General features: G+C 34.9%; 1 protein-coding gene across 2 annotated transcripts in view; it reads right to left on the bottom strand.

Moving 5' to 3' along the window:
- LOC149797216 (NADP-dependent malic enzyme-like) overlaps positions 1 to 18,025 on the bottom strand; it is a 79,474-nt gene that overhangs the window by 17,175 nt on the left and 44,274 nt on the right. For both annotated transcript variants that reach the window (XR_016421786.1, XM_089961904.1), the window contains exons 7-12: positions 16,143 to 16,252; positions 14,655 to 14,752; positions 13,416 to 13,529; positions 11,183 to 11,294; positions 9,200 to 9,342; positions 6,324 to 6,494 (exon numbers count right to left, since the gene is read on the bottom strand). Coding sequence is in view for 1 of the 2 variants with exons in the window: in XM_089961904.1 (XP_089818030.1) it covers positions 6,324 to 6,494; positions 9,200 to 9,342; positions 11,183 to 11,294; positions 13,416 to 13,529; positions 14,655 to 14,752; positions 16,143 to 16,252 (748 nt within the window). In the remaining variant the exon portion in view is untranslated. The remainder of the gene's footprint in view (positions 1 to 6,323; positions 6,495 to 9,199; positions 9,343 to 11,182; positions 11,295 to 13,415; positions 13,530 to 14,654; positions 14,753 to 16,142; positions 16,253 to 18,025) is intronic.

The following is an 18,025-nucleotide window of genomic DNA, read 5'->3' as shown; positions in this document are numbered from 1 at the left end:
AAACACACATATTATCATCCAACAGGAACTTAATGGATTCTTCTAAGATCATGCCTGACCGACCTGTACAATGGGGACAAAATCCCAAAACATATTTATTAAGAATTCTATCATTTATAATTGTCAATATGTATGTTTGTATCTATTCATAGATCAGATGCAATTTTACGTTCTAAACATCTTACAATAGACTTTGTGTATGTACACAAAATTCAGCAACAGATAATCACTACAATTTACAATCATGAATAAAAATTAAACGTAACGGTCCTAATTATCAGCTTCATAATTGTAATCAACTAAATGTAAAATCTAGTCAAAATTCATTTGTTTATGTAATGCGACTGCATTCATTATCTCAATAAAGTTAAAAAATGCAGGCAATAACCTCTGACTTGACCCCAAGTCCAATTATGCATGGTTTTTAAACAGTTTTACAGAATAGTGAATATGCTGGCATTTAGATCTGCACCAGTTTCATTCTGAGCCAATATTTCAAGTGCTGAAGCAAAAATCACATGTTAATGCCACCATTCAAGCGAGAGTAGTAGGAACAACAAGATTTTAAAGCTGGTCACCAGGGTGCCATATCTGAAGTCAAATGCACCAATTTAGATACGAACAAGCTATCTGTAGCAATACGTTGTGTAATAAAATTCCCCCACTGATACAACCATCTATTCAAAAGAAGAAGCTATACAAAGATTTTCAGTGAAAATTCCAGGTCTGTGTGACCATTACTGTAAGATGACAAAGCTATAATAAAATTTTTATGATGGCTAACGTGATAGCCATATTGGAGATCTGACTGATCTCACTTTCATTAAGGACAAGTACATATCATGAGAAGTAATGTAGTGAAAAGCCCATGTACCTACAACTGTCAACTAAGGAGAATTATTAAGATTTTCAGGATGGTTACCATGACCACAAAATCTGAGGTCTTATGTGCATCATTTTCGTTATCATTTTCATTCAGGACCAAAGAAAAAAACCTAATGTCAACATACCTATTTGTTTAGGAGTAACAAAAACAGCATTTTCTGCCTGGCCCCATTGGATACCACAGTGGAAGTCAAATAGGCACATTTTGGTTTAGAACCAACTAGTAAAACCATCACGTCAATATAACCATCCAAATCCATATGAATATAGATCTTTTCATGAAACCCGTGTCAAAATAACCAACCATATCCATAGGAATAGTGATCTTTTAGTGAAATCCCAGTGTCAATATGATCATCCATATCCACAAAATAAAACCACCATGTCAATATAACCATCCATAAACATATCCAAAGTAATCTGTATGTAAAACTCCCATGTCAATATGACCATCCATAAACAGCCATAGTAATCTGTATGTAAAACTCCCATTTCAATATGACCATTCATCTCCATAGGAACAGTGATCTTTTACTGAATCCCCATTGACAATATGACCAGCCATATCCATAAAAACCATGATTTTGAAGTGAAACCCCCATGTCAGTATGATTTAAATTTGCTGCTACGGCAGCCATGTTAGTGGTTAGATCAGTACCATTTTCATTCATGACCAAATACGTCACAAAAAACCATGGCGTGCATGTCAAGACCATAATCAAAGCACTGCTGTAAAATGTTATGACCTTGACACCATGGTCAAGAGGTTAAGTGAGCATGTCACAAAATGAGTTGGCTTATCTTTACAATGATTCATCCCAAGCATAAACAAAATCCATGAAGGGGTTGCAGTTGTCCTATATTTATAAAGAAAATCTAATGCAATGGGTTGGAGTTGTCTGATCTTTAAAATAAAAATCTAATGCAAGGGATGGAGTTGTCTTATCTTAATAATGATTCATCTCAAGCATAACAAAAATCCAATGAAAGGGGTTGGAGTTGTCTTATCTTTATAAAGATTCATCCCATGCATAAAGCAAAATCCAATGAAAGGGGTTGGAGTTGTCTTATCTTAATAATAATTCATCCCAAGCATAAAAAATCCAATGAAAGGGGTTGGAATTGTCTTATCTTTATAAAGATTCATCCCAAAAACAAACAAAATCCAATGAAAATAGTTAGAATTGTCTTATCTTTATAATGAAAATCCAATGCAAGGGGTTGGATTTGTGTTATCTTAATGATTCATCCAAAGCATACAAAAATTCAAAGGGGTTGGAGTTGTCTTATAATGATTCATCCCAAGCATAACAAAAACCCAATGAAAGGGGTTGGAGTTGTCTTTACTTTATAAAAATTCATCCCAAGCATAAAGAAAATCCTTGAAGGGGATAGAGTTGTCTTAGCTTTATACTGATTCATCCCAAGTATAAAGAAAATCCATGAAGGGGTTGGAGTTGTGTATCTTTATAATGACTGATCCCAAGGATAAAGAAAATCCATCAAGGGGTTTGAGAATTTTAAGCTGAACTTTAACCTAAATTTTCTATAACTATTAGAAGCAAGCATGCATGTCACAGAATAATGATCCAGCTAAAGAATGAAGAAAACCCACAGGAGTTTTAGGAAATATAAGCAAATGAAATAGGAGGGCCAAGTGGGCCTGATACCACTCACCTTATGACATAACGTACCAGCTTACCAACAAGCAGGATTACACAGTATTGTAAGAACACACCCTTCTATGTTAACTATCTTCAATACTCTGTAACATGCTGCATCTACCTATTTTACTATATCCAGAAAAATATCCTTCTAATGATAAAAGTATAATTAATATGCAGTCTTTTGCTCATTATCAGAGTCATCCAAGATCTTGATGACACAAGTCATCCAAGATCATGATAAGTCATTCATAGTCATCCAAGATCTTGCTGATGTACGTATACTTATCCAAGATCTTGATGACATAAGTCATCCATAGTCATCCAAGATCATGATGACATAAGTCATCCATATTCATCCAAGATCGTGATTACACAAGGCATCCATAGTCATCTAAAATCTTGCTGACGTAAGTATACTCATCCAAAATCTTGGTGACGTAAGTCATCCAAGATCATGATGACATAAGTCATCCATAGTCATCCAAATTCTTGCTGATGTAAGTATACTCATCCAAGATCTTGATGACATAAGCCCATTTACAAAGTTTTATAGAAACTGGATGAGAAATATAGTCTTTAAAAGTAACTAGCTCTGGAAAATCTGATAACAGAAATTTTTGTCATTAATATGTGCTGATCTCACATACAATTGAACCTGCATATGACAATGACAATACAGGTATAAGGTGGAGTAAATTCCATTTGGAATTTTAATTCAGTCTCCAGAGTTATAACCAGTCAGATAAAAAGATTATTTTGCATAGATCTTGGTCTTAAGGAAAATCATCCAACATCCTCACCATATTGGCCTATTTATTTGAATAAGTGGTAACCAGTTTAGCCAATCAATTGCAGGATCACATCATTAATATGTTTAGATCTGTTCATAACAAAGATACTGACAATACAAGTCAAAAATTGGATCAGAACTTTGGTTTCCAGAGTGGAAAGTTCATCCAACTGCATGCAAGATCACCTCACTAATACGCAAAGATCTTTTTCGTTATCAAAAATGCATTGTTTCTGATGACTTAATCATGTATTCAAAGTATGATCAAAACTGGATATCAAATATGGCTTCCAGAGATGTGACAAGCTCAGCCAAGTTGAAGCAAGATGACATCAGTAATATTCATGTTTCTCACTCATCATTCAACCCATTCAAGATATTGATGATAAAAAGTCCATATTTCAAGTTCGATCAAAATCAAAGGCAGAAATATGACTTCCAAGGGCAGGTTTTTTTTAAAGGTTTTTTCAAGGTTTAAAATCATGTTTTCCAAGGTTCATTCTTACATTAATTTTAAAGGATACATAAATGAAACTGCATGTAAACAAAAGTTAATATTTACTTTTAATTCATACGAGGAACATTTCTTGCAAATTTAAAAAACCAACAACATGAAGTCAAGATTACGATCATTGATATTATTACCATTAATACTAAACAGACTATATTTGGTCATTAGAATAATGAACAGTCACTGAAATATTGTTCATTTTACTTTGTCTACACTAAACCATTTACAAAGTCCAAAATATTTTAGAGTGAATTTTTCAGTTCTTGTTGCTTGTCATTAAGCTGTTTTTCAAGATCTCTAAGTTATCGATTTTGTCCTCAACACTATTCCTCAAACTATTTGACGTCATGATAAAGGAAATTTTCCTATGGGTCTCTGCTTTCAATGCATAGTCATCAGCAGCAGCTGTCATTGTCTCAATGTCTTTTACAGTACCTGTCTTTCTTCTTCACCCACCCACATAGCAGACAAAAAAGTAACAAAGATATTTGTTTTTATGTATTACCACTTATTTAACAACTGCATCTAGTTATTGAACTATTTCATATTAGATACAGTAGATTCCGGTTAATTGGGCCATCTTTTAATTGGGGCAGCCATTTATTTGGGACAAATCTTCCAGTACATAATACATGTATACCTTTTAAACTCCTCTGCATAATTGGGACAGCCGCTTAATTTGGCCAAAGTGTTTGAGTCCCAATGTGTCCCAATTAACAGGAATCCACTGTACATTAATATTTCTCTCAGCTTGCTGTAGTCTATATTTGTAGATTCACCGTGTTCATTGCACTTATTGTCTGTACTATTTCCTCTCAATCGAAATATAGAACTGGATCAAATTTCATAATTAAGACTATATACAGTTACTATTTTAAAACTTGAATCTCTGTGTTCACATACTTGTTTCATGTTTTACCATATTTAGCTGTCATTACGAGAACTTGGTGCTTTTTTTCCAGCTGCATGTGACTGTAGAGCACTCCTCCCATTACATGCAAATCAATATCCTTCTGGCATAATTGGCATTTTGCAAAGCTCTGAGAAAGATCTCATAATCCAAACTTTATATTTTTCTTCATCTATCCAATAAGGTCAGAATCGGCAGCTAGCCATTTTGAAGCGTACAAATAATTCAAATTTAACTGCGGCTACATCTGGGCTTTGTATAACTGGAAGTTCAAAATGTACGACTGCACAGTGGCTAGTTGTGGAAATTTCCCTTCCGCCACAAACTTAGCAAGCGGTTTTTTTTTTCCTTTTCTTTTTTATGTAAATCTGTAAAATGAAAACTATTTAATAATTCCTTTCAGTTTCAAGAAAATCAAGGCTTTTCAAGGTACTCAGACAATATTTTGAATTTTCAAGGTCTTGAGGGACAAGTTCATTTTTCAAGGCTTTTCAAGGTCCCCTATGGACCCTGCAAGGGGGTAACAAGCTCAGCCAATCACATGCAAGATTATCTCATTAATATGAACGTATCTCAGTCATTACTAAATTTGTCAGATATTTTAATTATACAAGTATACAATCAGTATATATTCCAAGTTTGATCAAAACTGGATCAGAATGAAGCATCCAGAGTTGCAACAAACACAGACACTCAGATGTTAGATCACCTCATTATCTTGCTCATTACTGAACTTGTTGAAGCTCTTAATGATATAATCATATATTCCAAGTTTGATGGAAGTCAGATAAAAAATATGGCTTCCAATGTGGTCATAATGTTAAAGAATCAATCACCTCATTAATATTCATGGATCTCACTGTTATCAAAACTTGCCTGAAGTTTTGATGATATAAACCCAGATTGCAAACTGAAATTGGATCCGAAATATGGATTCAAGAGTGGTAACAAGAAATTGATGATGGATGGATAGATGCATGGTGCACAACGCACAATTTGAACAGTACCATATCATAAGCTCACTTGCCCACATGGCCTGGTGAGCAAAAACTAGAAATACAAAGCTTCAAGTAACCAAGGTGTGATGGATGGATATACATATCCATAACAAATATATAGACAATGGTATGTTATGACTAAGTATCTACCACTGTTGTGATTTGCTTAAAAAGAATTAATACAGTAGAACCTCAAATACTGAAATTCATCGGAAAGCTTCGAGAATTCAAATAATCAAGCTTAGGGACCATACAATTCTGAGCATGAGTCTGAAACGGATTTTTTTTTTACAGATCTTGAATCTGAAACGGATTTTTTACTATCAGCTAATCTGAAACGAGTTTAAAGAGTAAAATCATTTATGATTTATCAAAACACAATTTCAAGTTTAATTTCAAGGTTGAGTTTTACCATTTTCAGGTCAGATGTTTTGGTAAATCAAGTCTGTACTGGCATAGTTTAGAAATGTTATAGGAGAATAATATTGCTCTCAAAGCATTAACAAAGTTGAGGATCATCCAAGCTCTGCTAAAGTGATATATGTTACTCCCTGAGTTTTACCTGTGCTGCATGGAGGAAAATATCATCAGGTACGTGTCGCACTTTGCAGGTTATGATACCCAAAGCTACACCAGGGAATATGTAGGCATTGTTTCCCTGGCCAGGATAGAATCTCTTCCCCTTGTATGTTACTGCATCAAATGGACTGCCACTGGCAAACACACATCGTCCCTGAGAAAGATGCGAACATAAAATCATGAAATTCTAAGAAGCATGTGTGTGAGTGTGTGTGTGATTTAGATTTTTTACGTAGTTTTAACAATTTTTCAGTCATATCGCTACGATGTCTGCAGTGTGGCAGTTTATAGTGATATCTAGCACTGGGGAAACATGCCGCAGACATGTAGCACGATGACACCCAGTCACATTATCCTGACACCAGGCCAACCAGTCCTAACACTAATATCTTAATGCTGAGCGCCAAACAAGGCAGTATTAAAAAAGAAAACAATTACACTCTTCTTTCCCAAGTAGCAACCCATGGAGCCAATATGACAATCATGAAAAATGAATGTCACAATATGAAGAATTTAATGACAAGATGTTAAGAAACAACAGAGGCGGTAAATTAAGGTAAAGTTTTCTTGAAGAAGATATCAGTCAGAATGGGGAATTTTTTAATTTATCAAGCTGATGAACAAAATGTATGCCAAGAACAGATATTAACAGCAGGTTGTATCATATGCCAAGTACTGCTCAGAGATAACAGCATCTTTTATTGAATGCCAAGTGTTGTTCGTAAACAGCATCTTTGACTGAATGCTACGTGCTGCTCAGAGATAACAGCATCTTGTATTGAATGCCAAGTACTGCTCACAAACAACGGCATCTTGTATTGAATACCAAGTGCTGCTCACAGATAACAGCATGTTGTACTGAATGCCAAGTGCTGCTCACAGATAACATCATCTTGTCTAGAATGTCAAGTGCTGGTCATTGATAAAAGAATGTTGTATTGTAGGTCAAATACTGCTCATAACCTCTTAATTCTGAGTGCCAAGCGAGGCAGCTGTCAGTACCATTTTTGTAAGTCTTTGGTATGACTTGGCCGGGGATGGAACCCACGACCTCTCGCATCCGAGGCAGATGCTCTAACCACTAGGCCAACGGAGCGGTTGCAAATGTCTGAAATTCAATCTAATCACATACAATCGATGAAAATCTTTGCTGCATCCCATGATGTTGCAATGAAATGTTGGTAGGCATTGTGCAGTATGACATTTATAATGAAAAGCTGTCATGCTAATAAATGATAACAAGAACCTGTGATCACTGCTGTTGAGCCTATCTCAGTGTTATATTCCAAATTCAATGTAAATCGAGGTATACGAATGCATGTACAGACATGCATTTTGATACTATTGCAATCACCATGTTGAGTTTCCAGCAAGGTGGGCTAAACATAAGTCAAAGTGACCTACTTTTGGCAGAAAGGTGTCAAATTTGCCCAAATACATATTTGTACTAAGAAGCACAATGTAAACTGTAGTGGACTTGAAACTGACAAAAGTGAAAAATGCATAAAACATAGGTCACAGTAACATACTTTAGGTGCAAAGGTGTTGAACACTCCAAGACATCAACCAATCAATTTCCACAACTCTGGCCAACTGTATCTAAAGGACTGACCAAAATGCAAAACTTAAAGTTGCTTCTAGGTCAATCTGACTGCTTCTGGTGAATTAATAGTGTACCCAAAAAGATCTACCAACCAAGGTGTACAACTCCCTAAAAAACTGCTCATAATAAACTGAGGTAAACAAAAAACACTTAAACCAGAGCCACTGAAGTGTGAATGTATGTCACACTGGCCTACTTTGAAACTGGCATTGAGTGTGTGTGTGTGTGTGTTTGTGATTTAGATTTTTAACGTAGCTTTAACAATTTTTCAGTCATATCGCTATGATGTCTGCAGAGTGACAGTTTAGTGATGTCTAGCACTGGGGAATCATGCCGCAGAGGTGTAGCACGATGTCCCATCCAGTCACATTATTCTGACACCAGGCTTACCAGTCCTAACACTAACCTCTTAATGCTGAGCACCAAGCGAGGCAGCTGTTAGTACCATTTTTTAAAGTCTTTGGTATGACTCGGCCGGGGATCAAACCTTCGACCTCCTGCATCCGAGCAGACGCTCTAACCACTAGGCCACCGGAGTGGTCCAAAACTGGCATTGAACACATTAAGATGTATCCACATACCAAGTAAAACAACTCTTTGATCAACTATACTTCAGAAATCTGACCTCATTACTGATGTATGTGCAAGGTAAAAACTTTAACATCACAGTTAATCTCAACTGCAAGGTGCAACAATGAAAAATAAGGAAAAGTACTCATGACATTTCATGATCCATGAACAAGGATCATTAATGACACAGAAAAGTTCCTACTAAAGCTATATTCCAAATGCAAATACGGTGGGATAAAATGGTCCTGAAATAATTGAATTGAAAAACTATAATATTTAGGTTAGTCTAGGGTGTGAACTTATGTACATATAGATGGATACAGTCACAGGCACACACATGGAAGCTGATGTAATCACTATGCTAACATTTCATCAAGATGGGCTTTGACAACAATATGCATTAAAGTCGAGTCTGTTTCATGGGAATCCACAATTAATTGACAAAATCAAAGTACCCTATCGGGGATACGTGCATAATATAGTAATCTAACATGTCCCTAAACCGGACACTGATTGAAAAATAAAACAGGTTGTTTTATGGATGCGGCCAATAAAAATAAAATGATGAACACTCTCAATAAGACAAAAATATGTAACTAATCTTCTGTGAAAGCCAAGTTAAAGAGGGATTGCTTTAGGGACGTTTCATTGCATTAGGGTAAGTATCTACTGCCGGGAACACTTACATCTGTCTCTCTGTAGGCTTCTTCTGCAGTACATTCAGCCATACTTGTGGGGTTACTGAGTGCAAATATGATAGGCCGTTCATTGAATTTGGCCATGTCTTGAAGAATCTGTTTGGTAAATGCACCTGGAATGGCTGCTGCTCCTGTTGATGCGGAATTTTTTTAAAACAATTAAACATTTCTTTTACAATCAGTTGATCGATTCATCCCAAATGACCAACAATAAATGATTGCCTTGTAGCATTATAAATCAGCATAGAAGAAAAATATATGCTTATCTTTTTAGTTTGTGGAGGTAGGATGCATTTATCACTAATATGAACTTAAAGTAAAATGTATAATAATGCAATTATTTCATTGTAAATTTGTATTTACATTTCACCAAAAGAATCTACAACATATTACACACAGATGGTCAATTAATGGGAAAATATAAAAAGAGAGAAGAATCCAAACAAAGGCAATATAAAACATTAGTACCACGAACACAACATTAAATGCCCCAATCAATCTTAATACTCCTCAATATAAATAAATGAAATTTATGCGTAGAAACCATTTTTCTTCTTTTCTGTCAGTGAACTAACCAATGACCTTTTCATTTCTGAATCAAAGGCTTTTTTCCAGAACCTATGTGCAAGCTATTCACAAGTTTGACATAGGCCTGTGATGTAGAAGTATGTGCAGAAATGATTTTTCTTCTTTTAGTCTGTGATCCTGACCTCCAACCTAAAAAACAATAGTAGTATTCTTCACCCAAGTACAAGCCATCCAGTTTGGCTGAGGTAGGTCATATAGGACTAAATTAAATGTTGTAGTGTGGAAATCATTTATTTTCTTTCATTCAGTAACCTTTGCCTATGAGCTTTTCACTCCAACATCAAATGAGTTCTTCTTGAACAAGTGAAGGACAGCCACCAAATCTGGGAGCAACAAATGAAGAAGAATTCTATTGTGAAGAAACCATCTTTCTTCTTTCTGTCTGTGACAGTGACCATTTTAACCCAGTGTCTGGTAAGCACAGATGCTGGAGAACTCAAGCTTTTGTGCAAAAAATAATTTTTGCTTCTGTCAGTGACCTTTACCTATGACCTTTAGAACCTGAAATCAACAGAGCATTTCCCTACCCCAAGTGCAGTCTACCTGCAAAGTTTGATAACACTAGACAGTAGAGAACTCAAATTATCATTCAGAAACCATTTTCTTTTTTTTAGTTGCCTTAGTTTTCAGCAAAAAATCAATACAGTTCTTCATTACCCCATGTGCAAGACAGCCATAAAGCTTGGTAGCTGTAGAAAATGGACATTTAAAGTTAATGTGCTTAATGAGAATTGGTAATGGAGAGGCAGACAGATGCAGAACAACATAATATATTACTGGCAGATGTATAAAAAGTCATTCTAACTGATTCATAAAAAATAGAACCATCATCCAAATGTCAAGTTTTACATGACAATTTACTCTTTCACACATATAGTGCTTAATTTGGCTCCAGAAATACCAGGCCCTTTAATTATGAAATTGTACTAGACTAAAAAAAACCTATTCAAAAGTATTCTGACCAATAAAAAAGGTGTCATTTTGTATATTTCAATCTACACTTTCCAGTTTGAATTAACATTTATTGCTTGAAATATTGAGTCAAGTTTTATGGTACAGGGAAAAAAAAAATAGGCCTTTGTGTATTTTGTTTCTTCATCCACTCACTTTCACATACACTCTCATTAACCAGATTTAACAGTATTAAATATTTAGATATCCGTATCATTTTCCTGACAATAGAATGTAATATTTTCATATACATGTTCCACATTTATGATCTTACAGAAAAGAATAGCAACAAGATTCCATTACCATTTTACCGCTAAATTTCCAATACAAAACACAAATTCCTATCCCAATTCCACCTAAACTGAATTCAGTGTTCAAACATTTTCTATAAACTTATTTCTAAACATTTAATTTAAGAAAATGGCTTGGTACCTATTAAAGCAGAAGGTTTGATCACTCGAACTGCCTCTTCAAGTGTGTCAACTGGTTTATGATCTTTAGCGAAATCTTTCTTGTGGCCTGATATACCACCCTTTGGACGATTCTGCAAGATAAAAGAAAAAGGTATAAACACTGCTTTTACAATTGCATAAAAAAGACTCTAAATCTGAAACATACAAATGGAAGTTAGCTTGCAATTCTATAATTCTGAGCCAATGAGATTTAATTACAGAGGCAGTCAAGTCTTAATCATTAGTTCATCTAATCCCAGCCATATAAGAGAATAGTATTTGAGGAAGAAGATTCTTTAAATGTAAATATAGCTCAACCTTTCATCATGTGCATCTCCAATTAATGGCCACCTCTTACAAAGAGCCATGTTTTTTTCCTCTCTCCCACTCCAATAAACATATCTATGTTCTTCATATCCCTCAAACATTAAAACACGATTCCATCCCTATGCTGCAGGCAGGTTATGAGTTTGTTCCTTGATGGTTTTAACAACACTTTTAACATTATTGGCTATATCATATTGAAGAAATGAATTGAGATGCCATTACTAATGACACACTGATGCAGCCAATTAAGGTGGGCCTGGGTTACAAGGCCACATCATTTACACATGCAAATAGTTTAGTTTAGTTTAATGCCTGTAAATGTTTACCAAACTGACATACGTGTAAACATACATGCTTGTGAGTGTGAGTGATGCAGTATCTACCCATTTCATTTAACTGATTTATTTCCATGCTGCTGCTTGAGGGGTCTCTTTAGAAGGTTACTTCTGTTCCTTTTTTCTGCAAGTATGTATTCTCAATGAATCTGGCATCACAAAGAAACTTCAAGTTTATGAGAATTCTTTGAAGTGCACATTATACAGCAAGCTGATTAACTTATCATGCTGAATTTTTTTTGAATTAGACTACATTATTTACCTTAAAAAAAACATGTTTGGTGACAGAACCTTTGATTAATAACATTTTATTTAAAAATACAAACAAATACCTTTTCAATTTGTTGGCCACCATAGAGTTTCTTAGTCAATGCAAATCCTAAAAACTGCCCCATTACATGCACATGTCCACACAGCACCTATTTCTCAAATATTTCATCATGTACATCTATGTAGCATTTCTATGTAGCATTTCTATGTAGCATTTCTATGTAGCATTTCTATGCAGCATTAAAAAACAATATCAGGATGATGTAGATGATGAGTAGTCACAATCACAATTTTATTAGTGCTTAAAAATTATTTTTCTTTTGTGAAAACTATTACAACTACTAGGAGTCAAGGGAAGAAACCACTAAAAAAACTAATTAATATGCTCCAAGAGTTACTTCCCTTGATTTTAAGAGCATCCTGTCAAGCGGAGCTAAATGTTGCCTATACTTATAAAACACCAACTGTTTTATTAACATAAGAAAAATGTCTTTATTAACAGAAGGATTTGGGCTTGAAGGGTATGTGTCAAAAGTCACATTAACAAATGTTTCATGATCATGTAGAATGCCTAACAAACATTGGAAACAATCACTTCCAATAAGTCACTCTTAACCTGGAAAATGTACTTAATCTGGAAATGAGGTCAAGTTCATCTATAAAACAAAATTAATCTAGCAGTATTGATTTCGATGGCATTTTTGTTAACCTGAGAAATAGGTCATGGAGCAATTTCCTCATTGTGGTGATGCTCTGACATCATACACACTTAGCTGATTTCAAACATTAAACAGAATATGACAGTTATGATTTCAAAGACAGCCTCTCAATGCATCTGATCTTACCTGACCAAGATCAATTATCAAATAAATATATTATGAATTAGTTACGAGGGGTCTGTGGAAGGCTACGTTTCACCTGCAAATTGCATTATGACAACTTTTGCTAGAACAGGCAACTCTAGTCACAGCAGAACAAAGTTTTAATTTTAGAGGAAAGAAATCTTAAGTCAATTTTAGCTGAATGCAGTCAATGATGCTGAAGGTTTTATGACTAAATAATTGTAATACAAGATGACAATTAAAGCTGATGTCACTGCTACCAGAAAAATTACCAACTGTTCTATATTTCATAGGCAAGGAATCATGGGTATTGTCTATAAATATCTGCAAGTAGTTAGTACATAAAATCAAGATACCCAGCATTGACTGCAATCACCAAACTGCATGCCTTAAACCAGCCACAATCAATGTGATTACAAGTAAAACATATATTCCTTACATTGACAAGGAGTCCCTTTGAATCTACCATCCATATTTTGCTCAGCGCTTCTTTCCTGGGAGTCCCCTCTGCTTGCATTGCCAAAGTCAAAAGGTTGCCAATTCCAATGTTAGCCTGTAAATATTTGATGAATTGATACTTGTAAAATATTCTCACAATAAAAAAAAGACAAGCAGAAGAAATTATTACTATCTTGTTTTCAAATTATATGATTAAATGTAATCAAAACATGGATAAGAAAAACAAACATGATATTCATCTTTGGTACAACACATTGAAAAAATTCAATGAACATGATGCCAGTGGGCAACACTCTAGAGTGTTTATCATAAATTCTCATTGGTTGGTCAATTAACTGAGAGAACAATGACCACATGTAAAGAACTATCCATTAATCCATAGACTGTTAGTGATTTTAAATAGTCTGAGACACCTTTGCTACACTGCCAATAGTTGCCAATCCACAACGTTCCTCACCAACATCAATTTTAGTGGCACATTAGACCCTTGTAGGTCTACTATCACTCAATTTGCTAAAAAAACTATACCCATACACTATGCAGGCTTGTGTAATACTATAGGAACATAACTATGAAAACTTTCTCAAATTTTCTACTATACTGATTTTACCTATCTTACTATATAACTATATAATGATAAAACTTTTTTTTAAAGACAAATGTACGATGAATATGCAGTCACTTGCTCATGATCAAAGTCATTCAAGGTCATGCTGACATAAACCCATTTACCAAGTTTAAAAGGTTTGATGATTGTTACAGATTCAATGCCATTTTTCAGCACACGATAGGTTATTCATGGTAGTCATTATATTTGATGGAGGAACAACCCTAGAAAAACTAACAGCACATGCCAAGCTAATGGCAAGCTTTTCTTACATACCCAAGTAGCTGAGACTCGAACGCATACAGATGTGTGAGTGATTTGTAAAGGCAAGCATATTAGAACACTCAGCCAAATGAGCCCCAATGGACACATGGCTATGCCATCAGCTCACTAGGCCCAAGGTCAGGTGAGACAATAAACTAACCCTCACTTGCAATATTTTGTAAGAGACAGATAGGAAGGCACTTCATTTTTTTTTTTTGGGGGGGGGGGGGGCCCAAGCATTTAAAATAATAGCATAAAGTATATTTTAATTTTTTAAGAAAATTTAGTTCAACCAAGGCAGTGTAAATTTATCCCTCTAATTAAAAATTGTATTGCAATCTGTCTGACCTCTCCTGCACCTTGCATCAGGAACACATTGTCTGACAATTTTTTCCCCGTTATTCTGAGGGAGGAGAATACACCTGAAGCTGCTACAGCAGCTGTGCCTGCAAATTAAATAAAAAGGTATGGTAAAATACTGAATGGTACATATAACTGAAAGTAGAAATAAAATGGTATGACATAACTGTGTACAGAACAAGCAATTTTAAGTAAAAATAAAAAGGTATGGTAGAACAGTGTACAGTACATATAACTAGGTAGAAAATAAAAAGGTTTGGTACAATAGAGTACAGTACATACAAGCAGAAAGAACAAGGTATGGTAGAATTGTGCAAAGTACATATAACTGTAAGTAGAAAAGAGCTCAAAAGATTGAACCTACTGATGAAGCCAATGATAAAAAATCCTTTTAGAATTTTCAAGAAATTTTAGGAATTTTTTTAATACTGTGCCTGATTGTTAACCTTTGCAAAATATATTATTTTTACAATAAAACATTCTCATAGCAAGATTTCCTGTTCAATTCTATTCAAGAAGTTTATCACAAAATCGCCCATGGATATATAAAAATATATATTCAAGTGTTCAAAGTCCTCACCCAGTAGCAATTCAGGCATAATGCTCATGCCTTGGCTGATTATTTCACTCAAATATGCAGAGTAAAGGAAATAAACTTTTCTTTTTCTCCAGTCAATGTTTTCACCAGTTCACCCTGCGCAATGTTCTGAACAAATTAATACTTTGAGCACATTATCAACTCTTGCATATATTTCTGTTCAAAATCAAAGGGCAATGTAGAAATGTGTACAAATATTATTTTTGAGTTTTCTGATTAACTTTTTTGTGTGCGTGTGTTGGATGTTTAATGTAAACTTTAGCAATTTTGCAGTCATATCACTAAGATGTCTGCAGTGTGGCAGTTTAGTGATGTCTAGCAACGAGGCATCATGAGGCAGACATGTAGCGTGATGTCCCACCCAGCCACATTATTCTGTCACTAGGCCAACCAGCCCTAACACAAACTTCTTGTTGAGCACCAAGCAAGGCAGTTGCAAATACCATTTTTACAAGTCTTTGGTATGACTCAGCCAGAGTTCAAACCCATGACCTCTCGCAGCCAAGGCGCACACTCTAACCACAAGGCCACTGGGGCAGTCTAACTTTTGTGTCAATTTGCCTTCAATCTAGAAGGTTCTTGACCAAAATTCTCATATAGCTTTAAGGCATGGAATTCCATGTATCTGAAACCCAATCCCAAGCAAATTATTACTGTCACATGATTTTAAGACTTGTAGCTAGTAAAGTTATGTTTATTTTACATTTTAAAAATAGGATGAGATGGTACTTTGATATCTGTCATCCATTTCGATAAAGACCTATTTCTGAGGTTAACATACTGTGCAAAAATCATAAATCTTAAACTCCAAACCATCACAAGAAACTTCAGGTACAACTAAAAAAGCTGAAGAATCCCATTGAAAAGAACTGACTTACCTTGGATGTCATCATTGAATGTACAGTAAGTGTGTCTGTATTTCTCCAGCAATCGGAAAGCATTATTATTTCCAAAATCTTCAAACTGGACCAGTGTAGAACGTCCAAATCTGCAATTATACAGAAATGTACATCCAGTGTGGCAGAGTAAAGCTCTATAGGTAACAACAGTTAAAACTGATCCACCTAGACTCTATATCACTGTATTAAAACAATCTAGGAACCCCATTTGACTGAATAGCCCTACATGCCTTAACACACACCCTTCATTGGGTCAAAACTTGCAATAAATTATGCTTTTCAAAATGCACATCTCAATTCAAGCACACCATGTGGGAGGAAATCAGCTGCAAAAATCCACACAGAATATGAGATTTTTGGAAACTTATATTCATATAGGCCTGTTGTCTCATTACCACTTCGATAAAAATAATTTCCCAGGGTTTCCTCATTGATTATACTGGCTATTTAAAAAAGACTGTGTATATCTTGGGTACTGTTCAAAGAACCTTTAATTCCCTTTATTTTGGTATATGATTGATGGGTGTAAAATGAGTTATAGAGTATACAGCTTGGATTTACTCCAGATGTGCACCTTTCAAAAAAACTGCTAGCTCCACTTGGTCATTTTCACTTCCTGAACTTCAGAGGTAAATTGATAAAAACAAGAGCTGATAATTTACATTTTATGTATTTTGTAATTCACTGATTGCACTTTCAGAAGCTTGTTTTGTCTAGTCTGGCAAAATTAATTTTCCCTATTTTCATAGCTGCTAAAGAATGTGAACTTTAGACAAGTTGAGGCTGATTTTTTGAGCACAAGGGAGCAGTCATTTTAGTTTGCAGTGTAATTACATCATGAACAATTTCACAAGTACAATATCCAAAGAAATGTCAGACACATCACAACAATGTAGCAGAGGTATAACCATTCTCTCCACTGTGCATGTTTTAAATGCAAACAACTTCACCTTTCATTTAAAGGATTTCCAGTTTGAGTGACAGTGGCCATATTTGATGTCAAATTTGCATCATTTATAAAAACTTGTCAATGCCATTATTACCAGAATGCTTCCTATCAAATCTCTCCAATTACTGATAATCTCTCTTTCAGAAGTCATTTAAATGTTTTTCTATTTTAGCACTAGCGATCATATCAGAATCATTTGTATAAGACTGAAAACCTCATAAGCCACTATGCTTTCTGTCATATTTTATGACATTCTGTCAAGCAGTGTTTGTGAAAAAATTGTTTAAAGGTAATTCTGTTTTTAGCAATGTTGGCCTTATTTGATGGCAGATATGCAGCAGTAGTCCACAGGCTGAAAGCCCACTATCTGGATGGTCTCTGTCAAATCTGATCATATTCTTTTTAGTGGTTTTTGAGAAGTCATTGAAAGGTATTTCTATTTTCAGAAATGGTGGCCAAATTTGATGCAGATTGACATCATTTGTATAAATTTGAAACGTTTTCAGGCCAGGACATTCTTGATCAAGTTTGGTCAAATCTATTCAGAAGTTCTGAAGAACTAGTGCAAAGGTTTTTCTATTTTTTGTAATGTTGACCATATCTTATGGTGGATTGGCATCATTTTGTAAGAGCTTAAAAGTTCTACATGCCAGGATGCAAATTTGGTCAAATTCTATTCGATAATTCTATGGAACAAGTCATTTAGATGACTTTCTATTTGTAAGAAGTCATCATATCTGATGGTACATGGCCATCATTTGTATATATTTGAAAGGTCTTCATTCCAGAATGATGTCTATATTCTCTTCAGTGGTTTTTGGAAAGCAGTCATTTGAGGAATTTTTATTTTCTTGGAATGGTAGCCAAATCCGATCATGGATTGGCATCATTTGTACGACATTTTTAAAGTCAA

The sequence above is a fragment of the Sinohyriopsis cumingii genome, chromosome 6 (genome assembly GCF_028554795.1).
Source record: "Sinohyriopsis cumingii isolate HCF-2022 chromosome 6, ASM2855479v2, whole genome shotgun sequence".
NCBI classification, from domain to species: domain Eukaryota; kingdom Metazoa; phylum Mollusca; class Bivalvia; order Unionida; family Unionidae; genus Sinohyriopsis; species Sinohyriopsis cumingii.
The sequence above is the reverse complement of the archived record's forward strand: the minus strand, read 5'-3'. Positions and strand labels throughout refer to the sequence as shown.